The sequence below is a fragment of the Elaeis guineensis genome, chromosome 5 (genome assembly GCF_000442705.2).
Source record: "Elaeis guineensis isolate ETL-2024a chromosome 5, EG11, whole genome shotgun sequence".
Classification (NCBI taxonomy): Eukaryota; Viridiplantae; Streptophyta; class Magnoliopsida; order Arecales; family Arecaceae; genus Elaeis; species Elaeis guineensis.
In genome coordinates this window covers 124,852,418-124,877,910 of record NC_025997.2, presented here as the reverse complement: position 1 = coordinate 124,877,910, position 25,493 = coordinate 124,852,418, and the positions used below count along the sequence as shown (strand labels likewise).

General features: G+C 36.4%; 3 protein-coding genes and 1 non-coding gene across 4 annotated transcripts; 2 read left to right on the top strand and 2 right to left on the bottom strand.

Moving 5' to 3' along the window:
- The first annotated feature begins 218 nt into the window (after positions 1-218).
- On the top strand, positions 219-299 carry TRNAL-AAG (transfer RNA leucine (anticodon AAG)). The gene has a single exon. It is a non-coding gene; the product is annotated as a tRNA-Leu (tRNA).
- A 3,470-nt stretch (positions 300-3,769) lies between these two features.
- LOC105045944 (LOB domain-containing protein 15) lies at positions 3,770-5,541 on the bottom strand. Its single transcript, XM_010924391.3, is given in 4 exon segments — positions 3,770-4,167; positions 4,169-4,486; positions 4,601-4,847; positions 5,190-5,541. Coding segments are annotated over 4 exon segments (654 nt in total). The 5' UTR covers positions 5,204-5,541; the 3' UTR covers positions 3,770-4,092.
- A 7,177-nt stretch (positions 5,542-12,718) lies between these two features.
- LOC105045945 (uncharacterized) lies at positions 12,719-13,300 on the bottom strand. The gene has a single exon (XM_010924392.3). It carries the CDS (start codon positions 13,298-13,300, stop codon positions 12,719-12,721), a length of 582 nt encoding a protein of 193 aa, XP_010922694.1.
- Positions 13,301-19,752: 6,452 nt separating this feature from the next.
- LOC105045946 (WEB family protein At2g38370) lies at positions 19,753-24,478 on the top strand. The gene is made up of 2 exons (XM_010924393.3): positions 19,753-20,145; positions 22,803-24,478. The coding sequence occupies exons 1-2, from the start codon at positions 19,936-19,938 to the stop codon at positions 24,312-24,314; spliced, it is 1,722 nt and encodes a 573-aa protein (XP_010922695.1). The 5' UTR covers positions 19,753-19,935; the 3' UTR covers positions 24,315-24,478.
- Positions 24,479-25,493: the final 1,015 nt, after the last annotated feature.

The following is a 25,493-nucleotide window of genomic DNA, read 5'->3' as shown; positions in this document are numbered from 1 at the left end:
ATAATGGATCGAATTCGAGATATCAAAAACCCAATAAGTAGTTTATTCGATTAGCAAATATTATCACATCCTTATATTACCTTACCTTGCAGTGAATCTTTCTAAGTTCTATTTCACAAATCTTCTGAAATTACTAGTTAGTGGGAGGAGTGCAAATTATGTTGGCGTGGGCGCACATATATAGGCTAAATTAAGAATGGAAGCCTTATAACTAGGCCGTTGAGATGGCCGAGTTGGTCTAAGGCGCCAGATTAAGGTTCTGGTCTGAAAGAGCGTGGGTTCAAATCCCACTCTCAACAAATACTTTTTCTCCCCCAAAAATTAGATAAGTTAACGTAGTTTGTTCCAAAATTTATTCATTTTCAAACTTCAAGTTTTTTCCAAAAATTAATTCAGTCTTTTCTCAAAAAAAAAAAAAAACTCAAAATAATACTAGTAGGCTAGTGTTTATTAAAATCTAATACGAATTTTGTTGTCCAATTTAATTCAAAACTTCATGTAAAATTAGTCCAAGGAATAACACTACTATTTTTTTTTTGACCATGTTCACTTTATTTTTTCTTTGTGATTGTTCCTGGCATTTTTAAGTTAAACCCTTATCTTGTTTGAACACTCCAAAATATTAGTAAGATCCTTTTTATATGAATCAGATTATTCTTTTAGTTAAAAGAAAGAAGTTGCAAGTTTTTTATTATTCTCTAAAGGTCTACTCTCTATATTAAGTTGGATTTTTTTTTTCTAGTTAGAAATGGATGAAAATTTTATTTATTATTGTTTTTTTATGTTAGTGAAGTTTAGTCTTGATTAGTTTGTACTCTTCCCCAAATTAAAAGAGAAAAAAATTATAAAAATAGCAAAAATATTTAAAAATGCTAGTTTTAGATATAAGTTAGTTCTTGACTCATAGATTAATTATGTCTTCAATCACATTGCCAAATTCCTATTTGATTTGATGCTATAGCTTTCAAAATTTCAATAGCCGATGAACTTCTGAATGTTATTGATTTTGTTCTCAGAGTTTATATATAATTATTTATAATAGTCAAAATGATCTATATCGAATTTGATAATTTTTTTGAATTAACAAAAGCGTTGATCATCCAAATCACTGTCAACTTAATCCATTAAAAATGTTTTAGCTACCCATCTACAAGATAAAGTTCTTGCTTGAAATTTTTGCTGTGAAACTAATCATACTTGCTCACCACAAAAAAAAAAGAAATAACATTGTATGAGTTGAGATTTTTGCATAGGAGAAAGGAATTTGTATTGATACTAGTAGGCTAGTGTTTATTAAAATCTAATACGAATTTTGTTGTCCAATTTAATTCAAAACTTCATATAAAATTAGTCCAAGGAATAACACTACTTTTTTTTTTTGACCATGTTCACTTTATTTTTTCTTTGTGATTGTTCCTGGCATTTTTAAGTTAAACCCTTATCTTGTTTGAACACTCCAAAATATTAGTAAGATCCTTTTTATATGAATCAGATTATTCTTTTAGTTAAAAGAAAGAAGTTGCAAGTTTTTTATTATTCTCTAAAGGTCTACTCTCTATATTAAGTTGGATTTTTTTTTTTCTAGTTAGAAATGGATGAAAATTTTATTTATTATTATTTTTTTATGTTAGTGAAGTTTAGTCTCGATTAGTTTGTACTCTTCTCCAAATTAAAAGAGAAAAAAATTATAAAAATAACAAAAATATTTAAAAATGCTAGTTTTAGATATAAGTTTGATCTTGACTCATAGATTAATTATGTCTTCAATCACATTGCCAAATTCCTATTTGATTTGATGCTATAGCTTTCAAAATTTCAATAGCCGATGAACTTCTGAATGTTATTGATTTTGTTCCCGAAGTCTATATATAATTATTTATAATAGTCAAAATGATCTATATCAAATTTGATAATTTTTTGAATTAACAAAAGCGTTGATCATCCAAATCACTGTCAACTTAATCCCTTAAAAATGTTTTAGCTACCCATCTACAAAATAAAGTTCTTGCTTGAAATTTTTGCAGTGAAACTAATCATACTTGCTCACCACAAAAAAAAAAAAGAAATAACATTGTATGAGTTGAGATTTTTGCACAGGAGAGAGGAATTTGTATTGATACTTTTTTAGGAGTCCGGCTTTAGAACTAATACTGCTTTCACATTGACCAAATAAGTAAACTACACTATTTGGTGATCAATGAAAGCGTTACCAACCTATAGTCCATCAAGAAAGTCCGAACAACCAGTCTTATTTTTTATTTTTTATTTTTTTTAAAAAAAATCTCGCTTAACAACCCTCCTTTAAAACTCTATCATAAACTTGGTCGCATGAAGATGGAGTTGAGATTTTAACCAGGAGAAAAAAGAATTTGTTATAATACTTTATAAGATATTGGCTGTATAATTAACTATTGTTTTCGGAATTAGAGTTGAGTAACGACAAACTATGATGCGACCACTTCAAGCAACCACGACGGTAGACCAAATCCCGTCACATCCATGGAAGTACCTCTTCTCAAAAATAAACAAAGAACAACAGGGGAGGGGAGAAAAAAAAAAAAACAAAAGAAAAGTTGGGAGATTGTGAAGTCATGCAGTTCCCAATAAAAACTGTAGTGCTGTCAAGTGTTTCTTCTTCCCCCCACCACCCTGGTAGAACTCTGCACGCTAAGGAAACCTTCCTTGGTTTTAGTAATAAATTAGCTGGCAAGATCATTGACCACCCAACCATGGAACCCCCCCCCCCCCCCTCTCTCTCTTTCTCTCTCTCGGGAATCAATCCCCTTCTTATCAAAAAAAGAAAAGGAAAAAAAAAAAAAAAAAACTTTTCTCCCGAGAGATTACCCACAGATGAATTATAATAGTAATAATCAAAAAACTTTGATCATATGCTTTGCTGCTTGCCACCAATCCATATAGAGTCAAAGTAGAGGATGGAATTTCTGCTTTAATTGGTTTCTTTGAGTGGGTTTATATACAAGAACTGTATTCTTAACACTGCATCTTTTGTTTTGATAAGAACAAACGAGCTATAATTACATGTAAGAGCGTTCATCGGGCAAAAAGAACAGAAATCCACAGCATAGCATGCAGTTGTACCCAAATAAATTACCGCAGCAGCAGTATTTGATATGTAATGGAACAGTAATATATAGAGCAAAAGCAACATTCTATAGCTACGAAATAGTATGTGGCCAACTAACTTCTCTGATGAACATCTCAAGCAAAACCATTGTCTGGGGGACACATGATAAAGTCCGGGTCAGCTTTTTTTGTTTTCTTTTCTTTTGGCAATAGAAGTCGGGATCCCAGTAGCCGTTTTTTATTGCTGTTCATCCACATGACCGATTCTCAAGTTTCTTTTCCCAGCTTACATGGGGAAACAAATCACTCGTACTTTTTGTCCCCCCCAGCTTTAAGTGCCGAGGTGGGTAGCTCAAGTGCACAGACAAACATGTGAGGAAGCCACTAGTTCAGTTAACCAGATCGTACGCGTGCAAGGAGTCCAAATATCCGTCTCTTAACTTTAAGCAAGGGAGAAGCAAGAGGGAAAAAAAAGTTCTTCTCAAAAACTTCATTCCATGGCTAGCTCTACTCTATGTATGACAAGATCTGCACTCAATATTTGGGAGTTTATGGTGTTATCTTCTCAATGATCACAGAAAAATAGTTAAAATGGCTTTTGGTGCATCCAAAAGCCATCTTCTATTTGGTTTAAAACCAGATCCACACGATACATCCTCTTTAAACAGTATGTGTTTCCTCTCAGAAAAAAAAGTTTGTGCTTTGTCCAACCAAAAGATGACTACAGACCAAAGTGTCACACACAAAATTCCACAAACAAACAAGACTTAGAGTAGTATAGAACTTGATCATCCATATGAAACCTTGGAAGAAGGCAAAGAGATAAAAGATAATCAAAATTATTGATCAACAAATTTTGGGTATGGACTTTGGAACATCAAGTAGTGCTTGAATTTAAAGAAAAGGAATTTTTTATTTAAAAAAAAAAAAAAAAACCCCAACAAACCAATATTGCTTTCCTCCTTTATTCCACTTTGTTCATGACTTACAAAATTTTTTGAAAGCTTCTCAGCCAAAGAATGTGACATTTTCATTTGGGTTGATGGAGCTGTAGTCAGCCGAGGAGATCGAAAGGAGGGGTGGTGTAAATGGAAGAGGAAGAAGCAGAAGAAGCCGGACGAGGAGGTGGAGTTGGGATTGGTGGTGGTGCAGCGACCGGCACATCGACAGAGTGTGCAAGCAAAGCAGCATGAGATGTTGGGAGGACACGAACACTAGCTTGCCTACTCTTATGCTTCAAGATCTCAGCTCTTACCACTTGAAGCTCCACCTCTAAGGCCTGAACTTGTTGCTGCAAGTCTGAAACTGCCCCCATGCATCCATACACTGGGTCTCTTAGCCTCATGTTCGCCTCGTAGACAAGGCTATTGGCAGCATCAGCTCTCTGGGCCTCAGGAACCTCCTGATTATATGTAAAGAAAATATGTGCATCACGAGAACTCCATCGTATATGATTTAAAATGGAGAAGATAATTATAAAGGATGGAAGATTTTGAGGAGGGTGGAAATAATATACCAATAGCATCTTGGAGACGTTGCTTGCACCGAAGACCTTATGCACTGACGCAAACTTTTGGGGCTCATGAGGTGGGAAATAAGGAGAGAAGGGACACTCTTGAGCACACCGCCGCCTCAAGAGCTTGCAAGCGGCACAAGGGGTTATGGTATTTAGGGTTCCCACTGGGCCTAGTCGCCTTCCCATCCGATCGGTGGTGACATCAGTTTCTCTCTTGATCTTCTTGCCAACCTCGTCAAATCTCTCCCTGACGGGCATATGTACAACAAATAAAGGAAAAATTTCTCAGAGTGAGGAAAAATTAATGTTTGCATCTACATGCACCAGGGTAATTAGGGTTTTGGTGCATTCGATGAATAGCAGAAAGCCAGAAAAGCATGATTGAGATTTCTAATGTTCCTTTTCTATGAAGCATGTGAAACAAGGTTGGGGATTTTGTGTTATTTAAAAACAACTCATTAATTTTTTTCGGATCTTAAATCCAAGATAAGAATCTAAAGAATATATGTATTGTGTTGCAGCTAAAAATACTGATGGATTTTTCTTGCATTCTTGAAGAGTATTTAATTTACTTTTTCCTACTCCTTACCTTTCTGTGGACATTCAGGCATGCTCCTTGGCAATGGAGATGGAGCTCGGAATTGGAATGAGAGGGTGGAGGGGGGGGGGGTTTGGGAAGAGAAAGAGGAAGAGGCAGATGCGAAAGTAGAAAGACGGAATATGAAGAAAGGAAAGAGTGCTTAAAAGGCAAGATAAAAAAAAAGGAAGGTGGTCCTGAGCTTATATCATAGATAAATACAAAAAGGGAAGAGAACAATAAGAAGATGGTGAAAACAAGGAATGGTGAGTTTGGTTTGGTTGCCGCTGCTGATGTACAAGGACTGGATCATTGGAGAGAAAAGAAGCTTGTAATTGTGGGGGAGCTATGAAAAGGCTTGGAACATCACTCACGGAGAGAGAGAGGCTCTTCTTGTTCCGTGATGCCAGCTCTGGCATTGCTTGCTCACGTGGACTGCCTTCAGATGTTGACTTTTGTGAGGAATCAAAGGAAAGGTCTTGGCTACCTTGGGATAATGGATTAAGATTTTGAAAGGTCTGTCGCATCTTGAGGTCCATTTTTAGGGTTAACTTAACACCAAACACTAGAGATTAGGCAGGGAGAATTTCCCATAAATGGGCAAGGAAACAAAGAATCTGCAATTTACTTATGCATGAACCGTACACAGAGCTCATGGTTATCACTAATTGTAATGTTAATTACTGGTAGTTTGATGTCTATGTCAAAGAAATCGTCATCAGGAACTGTTGCAGAATCTGACCAAAAACAATGTTCTCATTAGGTTCGGTTTGTATCTTCTGGGTGAAAGGATGATTCTCCTTCTTTCATGACATCAACCATTGGATTGCATAATGTTTGCTTCAAAATATGTACAGATAGATGGAAGAAAAAGATTGAAGTACTTTGAAATATATGTACAGTACGATCTGATGATCGATATTATGAAAAAATATTGATCACTCTTATGTGCGAAATATACAACCCAAACCCTGTTGTCATTACCAAATGTTTGTGATTGAGGGTAAGAGGATGCAGCTAAGAGACATCTGTATTTCTCAAAGAAGAGATAGATAGAATATAAAGAGAGAGAGAGAGGGGGTATGCCTGTACATAGTGGGAGAATTTTGATTAAATCTTAAATGATGTTAAAACAAAAATGAATTAATTGGGTGTATTTATATACAATTTGACTCCATGAAGATTTTGCTTTAGTGATTGTGAAGAACACAATCATGCAAACAAGAGGGGCCAATGTAGGCATGTCTAATATTTTGTAACTATTGCATCCAATATTGTTGAATGGTTTTAAGGGCATGAATAGAAGGTTTTTTTTATCTCACTTACTGTTATGCATACTCCAAACCCCTTACTCGGGTCGACCACGTGACGCGGCTACTTGGATGCTAGAGTAGGCCTTAGAGATCATGTAAGACTTATTAAATGACTCTATTATTCGAACTCCATGCTCTAACATATTCAATATTACGCATCCTGCAACTCTATAAGGAAAGAGAGAATTGAGGTTATAAACTTTACAATCCAGTGAGAATCCAATCACATAAACACTTATATAATAATATAATTTAAAAATAATGATTCAACAATAACAGAGAATCATAAGTCACAAAATCTTGTGTCAGACATATAATATAACTCAATAGTCATATAGATATATGTCATGAATTATATATTATAAGAAATCCATCATAAATATCACCAATGGTTTCATATGATTTATCATTTATATTCACTAACATATTCCACATCAATAGTTGTCTTTCGGTTTGGACTAATTATGGTCATACTTCGATGTAAACTATAAACCATACTTTGACCTACGGTAGCAAGTTAGAATATCCATACTTCGATTTGCGGTAGCAAATCTAGATATTCATGCTTCGGCCTACGGTAACAAATCAGGGTGTCATGATTCGACCCATGATTCAATTTCATAAAAAAATCAGACATCATATTTCCATCAATCAAAATAGTAAACATATGATGCATGTATAATAAAGAATCATATATCCAAATAGAGCCAAAATCATCATGTATGGTACAAAAATATATGTATAGATGATTATGTAAAATGATTCTTACTTTTATCATTTTTAGACTCAAACACAATAATCGATCAACTCCTGAACTATGAACTCTGGATCAAGATGTTCTGCTTGACATCTTGTATATATAGATAATTGCATCTTTACATAATCAAAACGAAACATAAAAAGCATAGATAATTATGGATAGTAGAAAATCACGTTAAATGATCCTCACACTATAGGTTTAAAATCTCCTTCAAGATTAACTAGTCAATCTGAGTGTACCTAGCATTTGGATCTTCTATTGGTCTATAGGATTTATAGAGAGAAATCTATAAAGAGAGAAAATTATTCAGAGAAAAACTATAGGGAGAAAGAACTATAGAGAAAAAAAGTCATTAGGGAAAGAAAGGGGATTATTTATTATTTTATTTTTGTTTTTCTCTTTTGTTTTTTCTTGTTTCCTCCTTTTGTCATGAAAAATAAAGAAAGAAGAGTTGAGGCCGACTACGCACCTTCATGGCCTTGACCCTCAGTGGCAGTGACCCTGACGGCTTTGATGGGGGTTGACTCTAGCCTCAACAATCAAAGCAAAATTCTATCCAGCGATGACAACCGCTCCAGTGGAAGAAAAAGAAAAAAAAAAGACAGGATAGGTCTGATCTCCTATGAAATCTAGTGGTTGATGGCTAAATCTGGCCGTCAAAGGCTTTATGAGGTTTGAAAAAGAGAAGAGGAAAGAGAGTAGAAGATTGTTCCTTCAACTTCGATGGTCAATTAACGATAGCTCGCCAGCAATACTTGACGGAAAGAATTCAATATTCTCCATGATTTTGCTGGCGATTGGATAGAAAATTTGGACGATGCATAGAGGAAGAGGATTGGGAGATTTAGAGATGGAAGTCCTGGAATCCTTGCTGGAGTTCAATTGGCTCTAGGATTTCTTTTCGGATCGAATTTGGAAGAGGAGATGGACTCCATCGGAAGTCCTCTTCCATCTCACATGCTCGGCGCACGATGAGGTTCCAAATATTTGTTTTCTGCTTTAAGATTTATGTTGAGGGAAAAAAAGGCCTGGGACTCTTACAAGCTCTAAAGTTTATTCCAGATCTAACTGGCAACCTTTTTTTTTTTTTAGAAACAAGACCTAACTGGCAACTTTGAAGCTGACCATGTTAAGCAGATGATCTAGGGACTACTACATGATAGTAAATCCTACACAATTGCCACGAGAACACATGAGGATGCATGATGCAAGTAATTCAGCAGAGTTGTATGGCTTCACATTAGCTTTTGAAAGCCATTAATTACACACTGGATTTTTTCCTTTTTTTTCGGTGTTTGAGAAAAGATTAGGCAAAGCCCAATCTGCGTACTTGCTTAATTTAAATGATACAGTCTGTCTTGGGGGGTGACAGATGGAGAATCTTATTGTTGATCTTGCAGATATATACATTCCCAGAACTCTCTTCGTCGACGTTTATTTTCATGTGAGATATTACTGTGGCGTATCACCAGATAATGATTACCCCCTTTTAAGAAAAGATTGGGCAAGAATGGAGTAATTTCACACAAATAATTATATTTCACTTCTTCAGCGAATTGTACCACATTGTCACCAATGTTTTTTCTTTAGATAAAACATGATAATTATTTGCCACTACTCATAAGGTTTGAATCCAAGAACTCTCGTTGACAAAGATGGGGTGCCAAATACTTGAGCTACCAGCTAGTGGCACCCATTTGTTTCATTTCATCTTCCCTGCTTTTCCAGCATAGAAGAGCTCAAGAAACAAAAACGTATTTCATGGTTCACCCCCTATAATTACTGAATGAGGGTGATCAGATCATTGCCCAGGATATTTGATGTTGCACCATCTCAGCTGCTTTCTTTCGAAACCTTTTTCAAAAGTAGTTGCTGAAAGCTTTAGTAGTGTCATTTGAGAAGCGATACTATAAGAATTTAAAAGCAAGAAAGCAGCACTTTAAGAGGCTACATAAGTAACTTCTGACTTCTTTTGTGAAATTGCTTCACATCTTTCAAAATATGGTGAGTTCATCAATGAAAGATAGTTATGCAAATATTTGGTCAACAAGTTGGTTGTTCCAGTTTGTTTCCACTCACACAATCTACAGGTCATGGGCTAAGGTGATCAGTTTCCCCCGACTTTGTTTCCCTGCTAAGAGTTTTCTCTTGGGTTCTAACTATGGATCAAATGGGCCGGGACTGGGCCTGGGCCAAGACAAACAATGTGCACTTGAGAACCCAGCTGGATTAATTTAAAACTTTTGATTGGTTGGAAACCAATAAATATAAAATTGAACCACGAGATGGCTCATTTTCATCTTTTTATTCAACTAATACAAATATAGATATTTTATATAGTTCCTATCTTATTAGCATAAAATCCCAACAATTTGGAATCTATTTGTCAAGATCTAAGTCATCAGAAAATTGGACCAATCGATCATGCCAAGAACGTGCTAGGCGAGGCTAGTCAAGCCCCTCAAGTGATGGTAAGAGTTTTAAACTCAACCATGGTAGTTGGAATGTGGGACCCAACGAAAAATTCCCTTCCCCAATTTTTGTGGCTCTTGCATGGGTTTCAGACGGCCATGTTGGTCGTTTTTAATTCTATTTCATTTTCGAAACAAGCCATGGTTGGCCAAATGCCTGGTAGGTCACGAGAATTGCCGAGGACCACTTGAAATGGCATTAATGTCGAGGAGCCCAACTACCACCTGCTCAAATAGCAAGTCTTCCGTGAGAGTAACTACGAATAACTAATGATTCTTGGAGGACACGATGGAGATGGAGATGAAGATGGAGATGAAAATAGAGAGTAGATTAGATGTACATTGATTTTTTTTTTTTTTTCACGCATCATGCGAGGGATTTACATTGTATCTTTCAATACGAAAAAAAAAATGATAAATTTGTTCGCATATAATAGATTAAATATATATTGATTTTTTTTTTATACATTGTATCTTTCAATATGGTGATTGATGCACACAAAGGATCTCATCCGTCTATGCAAACGAGCGATGATTGACACGCACGAAGGACCCCACCCCTTTTTTTTTTTTTTTTTTTTTGAACCCCCCAACCCCCCTCCTTTTTTCTTATTCCACCCGACCCCTCTTTGCGGTGATTAGGTGGTTATGTGATGTTTATCTAAACTGTATAAATAGCATTTTAACTCATATGCATAAACATGCGCGACGATGTGACCGCCATCATTTGTCACATTGTCATTAAAATTTTAATATTAAAAAAATAAAAATTGATAAATCATGAAGATATTTGAATAATTTAGATAAACATCACATAACCACTCAATCACTACTCGTGATGATTGGATCATACATGGGGAAGGGGGTGGGGAAAATAATCTGTGTGCTCCAATTACTATCCGTTCGCATATGCCAATGAATTTACTATAAATTTTTTTTACAAAATATGATTGATCTTTTTTTGCAACGTGAACTATTTGATCGTGTTTAGCATAATTTTCAAAACATCACGAATCTCTTCCATATATCTACAGAATAGATCACGGAACTAATTAACATCATACTTTGAAAGTTATATAAAATATAATCCGCTTGTTCGTGCTGCAAAGAAAGATCAATCATGAGCTCGCTCAAAAAGTACAATTGTGAATCCTCATGCTAGATATATGCAATTGAGCAAATTTTTGGCGTTGCCTGAGTGTAGCACATATATATACATCTAATAGTTATTGCACTCTGTACGCCTAGGCTGAGGGGATAGGAGGATAAAATTCTACTGTCAGCTTTTTGTTTTTTTGCCATTAATTGGAATTCATCGTTCTAATCTTTTGTTTGCCAAATTGTCGGGTACTGCCCCTTTTATGAGTACCTACTTTGTCTCAAGGTCAGTGTGAGAGAAGATTGCATAGAAATTAGAACGCACCGATGTACTACCGCCCATCGGCCCCCTTATACATGTTCTTTCTTTTCTGCCGAAATGGTGGTTGGGTTGGACTATTGTTTCAGTTTGCTCATGGGACCCAATTACTCCTCTCTCTCTCTCACACACACACACACGCACACAAACACACACACACACACTCTCTCTCTATTTAATGATTTTATTTTGCTTTTTTCTTTCTATTTGCCATTTAATATCCTAAATATAGCTGGAATAATTTAAAAAATAACTTAGGCAGTCTCTACTTCTCTTGTTTCTTCATCTAGAACATGGTATATACTCAATTTTTTAGAAGAAAATGTCAAATTTTATCTTATTACATTCATGAAATGAAGAAAGGATCTATGTACACAAAAGAAAAAGTTACTCGAATACAGAAATTTTGTCACATATTTTTATATGAACAAAGCACTTTCTAAAGAAACACAATTCGTTAATTTTTTGTTGATGGAAAATGTCAGCCTTCCATGGAGCAGTGCCGCATGAGCATAAAATTTTGCAGAGGATTTGGCCAATCCTCTCTCCTGCCGACATAGAGTTTACCATTACGGTGGCCTGGCATGGAGCCCCTTCTTTTTCTAGGCTAAAAAAAAAATTTATCGATGAATAGGATTTTCATATCAAACCAGACAGATTAGCTCATCAGACAGATTTTGAAAATTTAGTTACAAAACTACGGTTCGTAGAGCATTTGATACTTGCTACATACTCCCTACACCTTTACCACCCAATGGCACAATGTGGTTCTTGATGTAAAGTGTGTATAAAGATGAGAAACATCAAAGTTCAAACATGATGTAAAAAGCTCCATTTCTTCATGTTCTCTCCCTTTCTTCTTCCTTGCTGTTCATTTTGAGCAAAAGGAGAAGAGGAAGTTCTCAAATCCTCAACTCTCATATTAGATATATACTCATGAGGAAGCTGCACCCTCTCAGTCTCCATTCTTATCAGAAAAAAAAAAAAAGAAGAAGAGGAAGCTGCACCCATGTTTCATTTCTTTTCTTGACGCTGAAAAATCCTCAACCATACTTTTAATATCTGAAGCCCATATAAAAGCTATAAAATGGACGGTTCCAATAAGTCAATTCTATTTAAAAAACTACCAAGTGGACATGACAAATCGAATCAGTTTGTTATAATATCCACGTACACAGCATTTCACATCAATTAAGCTTGAAAATAATGACATAATTATTAATTTCTCGTTCTAGCAACATAAGTACACAAAGTTCACATAGTACTATAACATATTACACTCCATTGCTTTCATTAAACACCACCAAAAGCCTATTATTAAACACTTAATGGGGAAGCTCCTGTCTTAATACAGATCCGAACTGAACTCCATTCCATTTCACATATTGTAAGTATGCAATTACAGGAAGAAGAGAGATGATAATGGCAATAAAAAGAGAAAGCTTGCCATGCTTAATTAAATTCATACAAACAGTGCCCATTTATTCTGAATATACTAAGGTGGATGAGATGTTCTACCACAAACGTGGACACCCTGAACAAGAAGACCTCTATGAGCAATGCCATGGCTAGATCAATGTCTAATGACTCATGACATTTTTTCCTTTCCGATTACGATGAAATAGTAACCTTGGAATCTGTCGCACCTGAAAGCACAAGATCGACCTCGGTCGCTCTTTGTCATAGTCCTCATAGTCCCTTCTTGAAGAGAATGATGACCGTGAGCGCAAGAATAGTCTACGTTGACGAGAAACTGAAGACTCAAATTGAGAAGAGCAGGATGATGATGATGACAGTGATGAGGATGACATCGGTGGCGATGCCAGGTGAGTTTTCCTTGGAGTAAGCCTGAGGAATAAGGTGGTGATGAGGCTAAGCCTTGAGGACGGCTTCTTTTTCTTGGTGGCCTTGGACTTCATGGTATTGAAGTGGGAGGAAGGAGGAGGGGTGAGGGGAGGGAGGGTGGCGGTGGCTACGGCAGCCTTCGGTGTGCCCGGTTCAGACTCCCACAAGAAGGGCACCGATCCTGGTGCCACCCCATAGTAGACCCTGAAGGAAGGGTTGGCCAAGGAGCTCTCCTTGGAGAGGAGCCTTGAATAGAACTTGTCATCTTGCTTGATACGGAGGGGGCTTTGGGGACGACTTGAGGTATTGGAGAGCATCTCTTGGCCTTGATGGGCAGGGTGGTAGAAGATGAAGAAAGACTATGAACCTCAAGACAATTAGTAAATGCCGCCTCCTTTGTTTTGCCATAAAGTGTGGCCTTGTGGGGCTCCGGTTGTTTGAGATATACTTAATAAGGTGCACATGCTGGACTTGGATCTTGGGTACTTGGAATTAAATGTTGGTTTTGTTTTTGTTTTTTTCTCAAGGGTTTGTAACGAGGGATAATATATAATAATGGTTTATTAATGAAGCTTGTTAGTTAAGTATGGCTAAATTTATCTTAGTATGATCAGTGACCCACTACTTTAAAAAAAATTGACCCCCTAACTGCATCAAAGTGGAAAGCTCTAATTTCCGAAACTCAGGGCGAGGAATGACAGTTGGACAAATTATGAAATTCTAACTACCTTGGCAAGACTAGTTCAGAGTTCTACTATAGATTGTGATATGGTGGGGTGTTGGAGATTGCCAAGCTCATTGGCTAGGTTGGAGCATATTGATGTATAATGACGACATCTTGATGGCAGTGTTTTTAGCTTCTGACACAAACTGAGGGAATTGGGAATGGAGATGATCTTGGTACAAGGCAGCTGTCAGAAAATATGATGTTGACAAAAAGAATAGTGACGTGGATACAAGAATGTCTTTGCTCTTTTTGAGAGAATCATCATCTTTTTGATTGTTGTTCCCACTTTTTTTTATTTTTAAGGAAAGGCAAAACCAGCTCCTTTACAAAGAGATTGTGAAGGAAGCAAAGCCTCCTCAAATAGGATTGTTGTGGTAACCTTGGCTTGTGCTCATCTCGATCGACATGACGAATCTATACCACAACTCTGACAAATAGTGTATGAATGTTGCTTGGATCCTTTGTACCCAATCACATATCAGTCATGTTGATAATAGCCGCCATGACCCCAGTGCAGGCAATTGAACAATGAGAACATGGATCAAACAAAAGCCATCAATCCAGTGGCGACGTGCAAAACGGCAGTCATGGTTAACCATCAAGTAGGGGGCTTTGTGATGATATCCTTTGGTGTCAAGTTTTAGGGACTAAGGCTGGCCTTTAGAAAGTGTTGCTAGACAAGTGGTCTTTACTTGACATAAAAACTCTCACAGACGGTATGTTTCTATCCTCGTATTCCTATGAACTATTAATCTATTACCTAGATGCGCGTCATCATAATTTGTTTACAACTTTGATCCAAAGTAGCCAATGAATAGATAGATCCATGTACTTTATTAAATTTACTCAAAAGTCGCAATGTTTGGAGTTTAATTTCCTAAGCAGACATCCTTCAAAAAAAAAAAAAAAAAAAAGGAAAATTTCATAACATCAAGTCAACTTAAACACCATGTGATCTACAGAATAAAAATTTATTCATATGTAATGGTTGGATCTGGCATCCAAAGGTCAATATACGAGGAAACTCCATGGAGATTGTTAGGTTGCTACCAGAAACAACCAAGTCAATGAAACATCGTTATATGTTACGGATAACATACATCAAAGAGTATAATTTATGTCACTTTTTTTTTCGTCCCTTTTTTTTTTTTTTTGTTGTTGTTGTATCATGCTTTCTTAGGTATGTACTACATATCGACATTCATTACATTAAAATTTGTTGTACGTTGGTATAATGTCTGAAACGCCAATAGGCAACGCACAACATGTAATTCTCTAGATGCTCTGAAATTTTTGATCTCAGGATGCAACTAATTCTCAGAACTATCTAATGGTAACAATCTAAAGCGCTCACTCAAGTTGGCAAAGCACCTTTAAGGTTACTTCCAAGGCAAATGGTTTTTCTTTCCGCATAGCAAGCATGTTCTGAAGCCAAAATAAAGCAAGGTCCAATGTGACTTTGGGGCAAGGTATGATGTGAACTTAAAGGTTCATACTTTCTTACTACCAACCTTCTGAATAGGGGTTGATGTATTCACCATCTAGTCTGAACGATTGCAGGAACACAATGCAATAATGAAGGATCAAACTTTCCTTTAAAATGATACACCAGACAAAGATCGATCTTGCTTTCTTCTATAACAAAGAAAAAGGATAATCCAAGAGAGATCAGGTCATAATGCCATGGTAAAGTAATCTTTGGCAAAAGCATAATGGTTGCTTTGCTTAAAAAAATAGCATGATGGTTGCATCCCTCCTTCAAGTGGTGGAAATTTCAGATTTGAAACTTTCAGAGGTGCTTCTCCCAAGTATTTTGACATGAGCCCACCAGTTTGGTAATCACAGAGTTTATTGCACTCCTACTAGGGCCATATACATGGCATCTTTCAATAGAAGTCTCCATGATGGGCAAGATAAAATATTAATGTCTTCAAAAAAATTAAAAGAAAAGAGGGTTGATAGAAGAAAGAAACCTCTAGCATGCAGGATGATTAGGTCACACTTGTGACAATTAATATAAGCATATAATATGCTTCTTAGAATTCAATTAAGTGGTTGAGTAGCTAATCATGTTTTCTTGGCTACGCGCATTAGTGCTTTATATCTGGGACCAATCAACAAAAAATATTATTCCATGCAGATATGCATCAGAGAATCTATCAATTAGTGCTTCTCTTGTGGTTTCAATTACAACCACTTTTTCTGCCTTCAATGTGGCCATCGCCTACCTTTTCAGCTATGGGGAATTATAGCCCTCTAACTTGATTGTGACCACCTGAGTAATTTCTGTCTCAGATGTTCCGATTAAACAAAAGCAGCTCAACTTCATTGAGCTAATTGAGGACCTCTGCATGTTCTTTTCCATCAAAAGTTCTAGGAAATTGCCCTAAATGGAAATATCGAACCACTATAGAAACATATTCTGTGAACAGGGCAATCAGGCATTCATGGGGCCATGACCACCACAATTTCAAATCTCAAATAGAATATTGTCTTTAAAGGATTCAGATCTCTCTAAAGAAAAACTTGTTAAGAGACATCTTTGTTTTAGTGCAATATAGAAACAAAGATGGACATTAGAGTATACTTAGAATTTGAAAGATCATGCTGGAAAGAACTATCAAAACAAGAAGGAAAGAGAAAAGGTTGTGCTGGAAATTATAATTGGGATGGTAAACCACCAAAATCTTAGACTTCCCGAGCAGCAGTGCATTAATCACCATATAGGAAAACTTTCCTTTGGTCTGCACATAAAGTGGTGTTAATCCAAAATTGCTAATTGAATTAGCATAGCAAAATATCATTTCTTGGCACCTCAATTAATGTTATATTCTAAACAGGAGCTTAGCTTCTTTACCCTCCCCCCCCAAAAAAAAGAAAAAGAAGTAAGCACAGGATCCTAGCTTTTAATGCAAGGTTTGAAGCAATGATCTATATAAGTCTAAAAGTTGGTCCTATAACACCACAAAAGCAAAAGTATCACATGGCATGTTTTCATTCTCTTTTTTCTAAAGATTAGGAGAGGCTAATCCTCCCCTCTCTATCTTTATTCCTACCCCACCTTTTGAGGATTCCAACTAGAATCAAAACCTCAACTCCTTAACCAAGTAGCAAGAAACGGTATCATCCAAACTAAGGATGTGTTTGGTTTGCAAGTAGAATTGGAACCAGAATTCATTGGAGTGGGAATCGAAATGACTATATTCCCTGATGAGTTTGGTTTAAAGAATCACCAGCCTTCCATTCATTGATGATGCACTCCTGCTCCATGCTGGTAAGAAAAACAGTATCTTGGTAGTTAAGGCAATCATGTTAATTTTTGAAGAGGCTTCTAGTCTAAAGATTAACTTTCATAAAAATTCAATTTTTGCCTTAACATGGATGACTTAGAAGCTTCTATTTTGCTCATTGGATGAATTTCTTGAAAGAAATCTTCTCCTTCAAATACTTAGGGCTTTCTCTCTACGAGAAAAAGGTTCCAAAGCATTGTTGGCTACCTCTTATTGAAAAGATCAATGCAAGGTTAGCTTCTTGGAAAGAAAGATTACCCTCCTAGGGTGGTAGATTAAATTTGGTTAATTTAATGTTGTCTGCTTTGCCTTTTTATTACATGTCAATTTTCAAATTGCCAAAATAAATTATTAACAAAATTGAGAATATTTAAAGAGCCTTTTTGTGGAAAGGTAAAATACTCCATGAGTAGATTCCATTGCTTGGTTAATTGCGATTCAATGTACAGATCTAAAGAACAAGGTGGTTTGGATATGAAGAACTTAGAACAAAGAAACTCTGCTTTGCTTGCCAAATAGGCATAGAAATTTCTTAAGAGTTCTGATAACTTGTGTACCATCAAATTCAAAGAGCTTATTATAGAAGAAGCAAGTTTGGTATGAGATCAAAAAAATCCCTATCCATATTGTCTCCAATTTGGAGAGATATCTACAAACAAAGTGCTATCTTTTAGAATGGTTTATCCTTCAAGTTGGGAAAAGGGAGGAATATCAATTTTGAGAAAATTCTTAGATTGATTCTTTACCTTTATGTTTACTCCTTGTTGGTTTGTATGACAAGGCAATTAAGCAGCATGCTGCCGTTGGCTCATTTTGGAGTGGGAGATCTCTATCTTAGAGGATTGCTATGAGAGGACCTATGGCAAGAGATAAGATTATATAACTTCGAGAGTTGAATAAAATCTTTTCAAGTGTTAGACCTTCTCGGTTATTTGACACTCAAAAATAGAAGTTAAATCTCGATAGTGGCTTTTTAGTTGACTCTTTTTATTTCTTCATGGACAATAAGCTATCCCTTTCGAAAAGCTATTTGGATATTGGAGATTCTGGAGAAGGTCCACATTTTCTAATGGTTGCCTTTGCACATCAAGCTTCATATCAGCGATGTGCTTGCAAAGAAGGGTTGGCAGGGAATGTTAGGTGTTCTCCATGTGGTAGTAACTCTGAAAATTCCTATCATTTGTTCATTAGGTGCTCATTCCTAAAGAGTATCTGATTCACTATCAAATCTCTACTTAAATTAAATGGATGATCTTCCAACTTGCAAGATCTCTGGTTAAAATGGAGGATCAAAAACAAGAAGCAATTGGTTGGTAGGTGGTGTTCAACTCCTAGCTGCCATTTTGTGATGGAATATGAAGAGAATGGAATAGGAGAATATTCTTGAGCAAATTTTCTTCATTTCATTCTATCTTGTTCAAGTTTTTGATGATTTACCGTAGCTGAAAATATATTTATAGCAAGAGAAGGGAGGATCATGACATGCTGTGATGGAAACTGACTGATCTCGCATTTTTTATGGAGCATTCATTTGGTATTGGTTCATTTTGTTTCTTCCCATTTTGCTTTCCTATAGGTTATTTTTCCTTGATTTGTAGACATTTTCAGGCCTAAATAAAAGTCAGGGGTTGATCTTTCAGCCTCCATTTCTTTCAAAAAAGAGTTTGGTTCATAATTTGAATCGTAAAGTCAATTAAATAAAGGAGTTTTTTAAGAAGGTATTTTTGAAAATTCAATTTTTAAAATTAATCTAAGAGAAAAGTCCGGATTAAACCTGAGGGCTTGGGGATTCCCATTCCCTCATGTAATGGGAATAGGCAGGGAACCTTCCATCAATGCACTTTGAAGACTCCTTGGTCGCTATGCCATGTTGCCACCCTGAAAGTTAAACTAATTATTTCTGGCATGATATGGCTTTGTCATATTTTTTACTGTTAAAAGCTGTACCATGCTATGCATGAATAATAATGTAAAAAATGAAGGCCAAAGCATTTGCATGCATGTCATTATTGCTGGTTATTACTCAACTTTACCCCCTGTCAAATCTGATAATTTATCAGTGAAAATATGAGAACTTTTTTTAATGAAAGGACTTTCTCTTAAAATCTTTTTCCGGATACTTACACAAGAAGTGGTTTTATTAACGAAGAATCTAGATTCTTAATAGCGTTAGAATTATAAAAAAATAAAATAATACTGCAGAAAGATGACCTTTCCAAGACCATTGAGAAAAAGATATCTCCAAATCTCAATTATCTTTTGATTTAGACTTTATACACCGTGACTTATAGAATGAATTCTCACTTCTATTGTGATCCTAACTTATTTAATTTGTATGGTGAATGGTAGAATGATTTTTTTTTTTTTTTGATTTTGAATTGTTTAAATACGAAGAAGATGGCAGTGACTATCGGACCGGTTCCCCGGACCTGGTCCATCTAATAATTTCTCTGGGCCATATCACCGTATGTGTAATTTATCCTACAATTGAGGGTATTTTGGGTAATTCATCACACAACCACACGGTACGCCCTCGCTCGTGAGTTGCGAAGCGAGACAAACTTTAGGCAAGTTCACGGGCATCGCATCAATGTTACTAATACACTCTATACATCCACATAAAAATTCATATGCGGTAACCACAGATTAAGAGCGTAGCCGGTCAAAGCCAGCGACGGCCAGACTTGACGCCCTATTTGGACGGATAGATCGTGTACCGCACTTAAAGGAAATATGAAGACGCGTGCGCATAAAAGTGGCACTTCCAAACAAAAGCTCCTCTCTTCCCCTTCCCGGTGTCTGTGGCTCTGCTACTCTTCCACTTCTACTCCGATCTCTACTTACACTCGGTAAAAAGAAGAAGAGCAGTACAGAGAACAAGAAGTAGAAGAAGGAAGAGAAGGCATTCTCGTACGAAGCGTCGGGTTCTTCTCCAATGGAGGTGGTTAGTAGTGCGGCGCCACCGGAAACCCTTGACTGCTCCTCCTCGGGGGCGGCGGCGGCGGTGGCGACGGAAGCGACGGGGGTGAGGAGATGGGAGGTCGACACGTCGACCCCCTTCGGTTCGGTGAGGGAGGCTGTGGATCGCTTCGGGAGGAGAGCCCCGTGGAAGCCACAGCTCGGGCCGGTCATCCTCCCTCCCGAGGTAAACATTAACTTAAGGTGTCCCTGCTTTTGGATTCCTTTGTACTTTGTTCTCATTTGTCGTTGGATTTTTATGTTTTTTTCCTTCTGTTCTTCGTATTTTTTGTTATCGACTTTTACGTTGTTGCTCAAATTAACGTAGTGAGGTGTGTTACAGATTTCTATGATGATGTAGATTTATTGTTTTGGAAACATATGGCTGGGTTTTGGTCTTGTAGAAAGATAAGGTGCATCAAAGAGTGATAGATTTTTTCTAGCAAAAAAAAAAAAAAGAGAGTGATACATTTTATTTTGATGGGACATGGAGTGCTTGTATAGTGAATTGCGATGCAGACCAACCCTTTAAAGAGTTCATGAAGGCAGTAGAACCAGAAGATGGGGCCATGTAGAATGAATTATGACAAGTTGATATTTTGAATTGAAGTATAAGTTTGAACATCTACTGACTAGGATTGCTTTTGATTTATTTTTGTAGTTATGTTGAAGTTGGAGACATTTATTGATTTGTTTATTTCTATAAACTTATCATTGGTGGCAAGATAATGGAAATTCAGCAACTTTGAGCAAAACGAAAAAACAAAATAGAGGGAAAAAACCTGCCACATCATGCTACACTCTGCATGCATTCCGCACATCCATTTTTCTTGATGCCAATAGACCAAGCAACAGCTAATGCTTGATTAGCTCTTGTCCAGTGGCATTGATATGATTTTTTAGGTCAAAAGGATAGAAGGAACTTGCAAACTTGTGTTGTTCGTGTATCGGTGTCCAAGTCCCATTTGGGCCATAATTTTATATATATATATATATATATATATATATATATGTTGTTTTTCCAAAACGAATGCAGATTTAAAGTAAAGAAAGCCAGCACAAAAAAGGAAAAGTGAAGGAAAATAAAAATCAGGACATGAAATGAGGCTATTAATTATTGTGTTTTGCTTTTACTGAAACTTGTCCATCTGTCCAGGGGGTAATCAAAACTTTACCAAGAGAAACCAAAATAGGTTATTTTTAGCATGATTTGATTAAAACTTGAAGATGGAGTCAGTTTCGAATAGATTATTACCAAAATCTGTCCATTTCCATTGAAGCATTTTAGTTCCCAGTGTATGTAAATGACCATGAATAAAACAAGTGACATGATATTTTGGTAGCTGAAATACGGAATGACAATATTATTTTAAGTTGATGGTGTGAATTATTGAACCACTTTAAATACCCAACCTTGATGGAAGATGAGCAAATGAAAAGATGCCATATATGGCAGGAGTGCAAAAAAGTATTATGGCAAGAATAGATAGTTGAAGCCTTTAAAAGGCTATAGTTTTAATATGCTGAACTGAGCTATGTTGGAGGAATGATGTTCTTATTTTTTAAGTTGGGGGTTTCTCAAGGCAGAGAAGAAGGAAATTTGTTGATATACATAGCTGACCACTTGCTGTAGGCATGATAAACAAAAGGTTGGTGTACATAGTTGACCACATGATGTAGACATGATAAACAAAAGGTATGACTTAAGCCTCAAGAAATTGATTATTAAGAAGGTTATAATTTGGGCAACTGAGACTGCAAGGTGATAATAACAGGAAGTGGTCACTCAAGCTAAGAATGTGGATATCTAGTAGAGGGTACAGCTAAAAGTTGGCACTTGGGCAATCTGTTGAAATGCATCGAGGCAAGGGCAATCATAAGCAAGAAATGTGATGAAAATTTAGGTGCATTATGAAAACGAGTACTACTAAGTGAAGTTAAAATGCACAATGATAAAGATGGTGATTGTCAAGACTCAAGACCTAGGTTTGATAGCTCAAGAAACTTATGGAGCAAAATGGGTCATTGACTCGGAAAAAGAGAACGTTAGTCATGCAAGATGTGCTCAGGCGAAAAGACGTGAGAAAGGTTCAGAGATGTTGTGGGAACCACAACTGCCAAGCATGATCATCCCTGTAACCCATAAATCTTTGAGCTATGTTAGATGATACATCAGTTTTAAATGAAAACATGTATGGTTTCAGATATGCCCACTAGAAATTAACCAAGGGGGCATAAAATATTGGACACCTTTGTCTGTCTTAGATAATAAATTGTAGCCTTCCATTTCGTTGTCTTTTGTGTCCTCTGAAAATTGCTTGGCTATCATCATGTAGTCTTTCAGGTTTGCCTAACTCAGTTATCTTATAATTCTTCAAACATGAAGGTATCTTCTTAACTAACCAAAAGAAAAGAAGGAACAAAAAAAAAATGCAACCTATGACTTGTGATGGCAGGATTTCGTTAGCATGATTAGTTGATTCGCCTTATGAGTTTATATGTATTCTAATTAGATACATTGTAGCTACAAGTTTATGCCAGTTGCAGTTCTTTCATTATTTTTGTTTTTACAATTTCTGATGTTCTGCACAAGCAACGCTGACTTTGTGCCTTTTTCCTTTTTCGTTGTCTTTTAAGGAGCATATTTTTCTCCAGTTGAAGGCTTGTATGCTTCCTTCCTTTGTTCAAATGACTGCATAGATGCTTTGATAGTGGCTCCAACATCTTGGTTGTGGTTTCAACAAACACATTTTTCCTGCATATATTGTTGGTGCATGTATGTGTTTAAATCGGTTCTCTTGATATATTAAGCTAAATGTCTTCTCTGGACTTCATTGTTGTCAGGATCTTGAGCTTATGAAAGTGGAGGAGCAGACTGTAAAGTTAGAGATGGATCTTATTGTGAAGGAAAGAGAAACATTTAATGTGTTGAAAGAACTTGAAATGACGAAAAGGATTGTGGATGGCTTAAAATTGAGATTACAGAAAGAAGCCTCGGAGGCCACTAAAATTCCTGACAAATATTCAGATAGTATTAAGGTACATCCACTTCAAGATACTGAAGAAAAATGGCCCATATATTCTGAGAACCTTGTAGATTCGGTAGGTCAAAATATAGGTACAAAGCAATCTCCAGGATTAATTTTAATGAAATTGAAGCAGGCAAAGTTCAATCTGAACAGGACTACTAGTGGTTTTGCTGGAACACGATCTTCCATAGAAAAGCTAAAGAGGGAAATAAGGGAGGAGAAACATTTGCTTGAGAAAACCCGTGAAAGATTGAATTCAAATACCGATAAGGTCTCATGCCTAGAAGAAGATCTAAATAAGACAGTGAAGGCACTGCAATTATTTAAAGATGCAAAGAATAAACATTGTGAAAAACCTTCAGACACATTGAGTCGGATCAAAGAACTTAGTTCTGAGAAGGAGAAGTTTAAAAGGATGACAGAAGCTGCCAAATCTGAAATTTCAGGATTGACTGCTGAAATCGAACAAACAAAGTCAAGAATAAAGACTGCCGAGGTCAGGGGTCTTGTAGCCAGGAAGATGGAAGAGGCAGCCAAATCAGCGGAAGCTGTTATCCTTAAGGAAGTCAAAACCTTGACAGACAGTAAGCATTCAGCTGTGCTTCTTCAAAATTCTTCTGAAGTCACAGTTCCAGTTGAGGAATATGCTATGCTAATTCGCAAGGCTAAAGAGGCTGATCAAAATTCGAGAATGAAAATTGAAGCTGCTATGCTTGAGGTAGAAGGAGCAAAGCAGTCTAAACTGGAACTACTAGAAAAGGTGGATGAAGCTTTAGCAGATGTTGAAACCAGTAGGAAGGCACTAGAAGACGCCCTAAGGAGGGAAGAGGCTGCAAACAGAGAGAAGCTTGCTGTTGAAGAAGTTTTTCGGAGATGGAGGTCTGAACATGGTCAAAAGAGGCGCTCTGTGATTAACTCTACAAAATTCAAGAACTACTCTTCGACTCCCTATAGAAGAGGCTCGCAGTTGCTTGATGTGAATGGCTTGAGTTTGGTTACTGGTGGGTCAAGAAGCGTGCTAGGGCCGACATTGTCTATCGGCCAAATACTGAGCAGGAAGCTGATGGGCCCTGAAGATTTTGAAATGCATGTAACTGAGAAATTCAAAGGAAAGACTAAGGTTTCTCTGGGTCAAATTCTAAGCAAAAAACATGATTTTTTATCTTCTCCAAGGATAGATGATGGTATCGCTTGCAAAAATTTCTCTACAAAGAGGAGGAAGTTTGGTTTTGCTGGTTTCTCACTTCTCTTGGTGAAAAAAAATAAAAATAAAAAGAAGAAGCAGGCTTGGAATCCTCAACTAAGCTATAATGTCGAGCACAAGTAGCTATTTGTGGCTTCAGCTTTTTCAGAACAACTATTTCTGAGACCAACAATTTAATCTTATTGCTTTTGTTCTCTGTAGATTGCAACTTAGCTTCAGTGCTTGTAGGTCTGAACTTCTGTGTAAATCTCATGCTCAGTATATATATATATATATATATATATATATATATGTAGAAGTTGGTACTTGGACTGTGAAAAGCAAAACCAGTTTCTTGCTCATACGACTTGGAACAAAATGATGGTCTTCTTTTAGTTAGAGGCGGCTACTTTCATGAACAGTTAATACTACTGCAAATGCTTTCAGAATAAACTAGTGAAATTGCATGATAACACTAGTTGAATGGAGTTGATCTTAGAGAATATTTTTGGTAGTACTCATAAAAGTTGAAATTTTTGAGGATCATCTATAAAATATTGATATAGGGCCTGGCAAGTTACGTAATATTCTTGGTTTTAATGGTGGATAAGAGTGTTTTTTCACCCTGCAAAATTTGTTCTGAACATATAATAGTGTTCAAAGGGTTCTGTTTTGCGTTTCTTATATTTTCTGCTTCTTCTCTGTGAGATTGGTAGACTATTTAGGAAGCAGACAGTTTGAAAGATAGTCAACTTTCTTTTTTATTTTTTTTGGGTCGGGGGTTTAAAAATGGACACCTTTATTTTCATGACGAGGAAAATGACATTTAAAGTGCCCACCTACTTCAGGTGTCGGGAGTCCCCAGCCAGGATCGCGTACAAGTTTGTTTGCCGGAAACTGAGGCGCTTAAATGAGCGTCTATGCGCGTTTATCCGTTGAGACGGCAACAAGTGTTGTGCTCGTCTTGGAGCGGGACAAGATAGATAGAGTTAGATGATGGATGAGATGTATAAATTATAAAAAATATTTTTTATATAAATTAAATAAATAAAAAATATAAAAATAAATTTAAGTATTTCATATAATATTAAAATAAATTAAAAAATTAAAATATATTAAATTAAATTATCGACAATACTATAGATATAATAAATAAAAATATTGTCTGCAAGAAGTCAAATGTTACGTAAATTAAGAAAAGCAATCCATTTAAAATAATAGATAAATAAGTATGATGACACGTGATTTTTCACATGTTCATTTTTTTCCATGAATGGGACGAATAGGATAAACAATGGAAAAGAGATTTATGAGAAGTTCTAC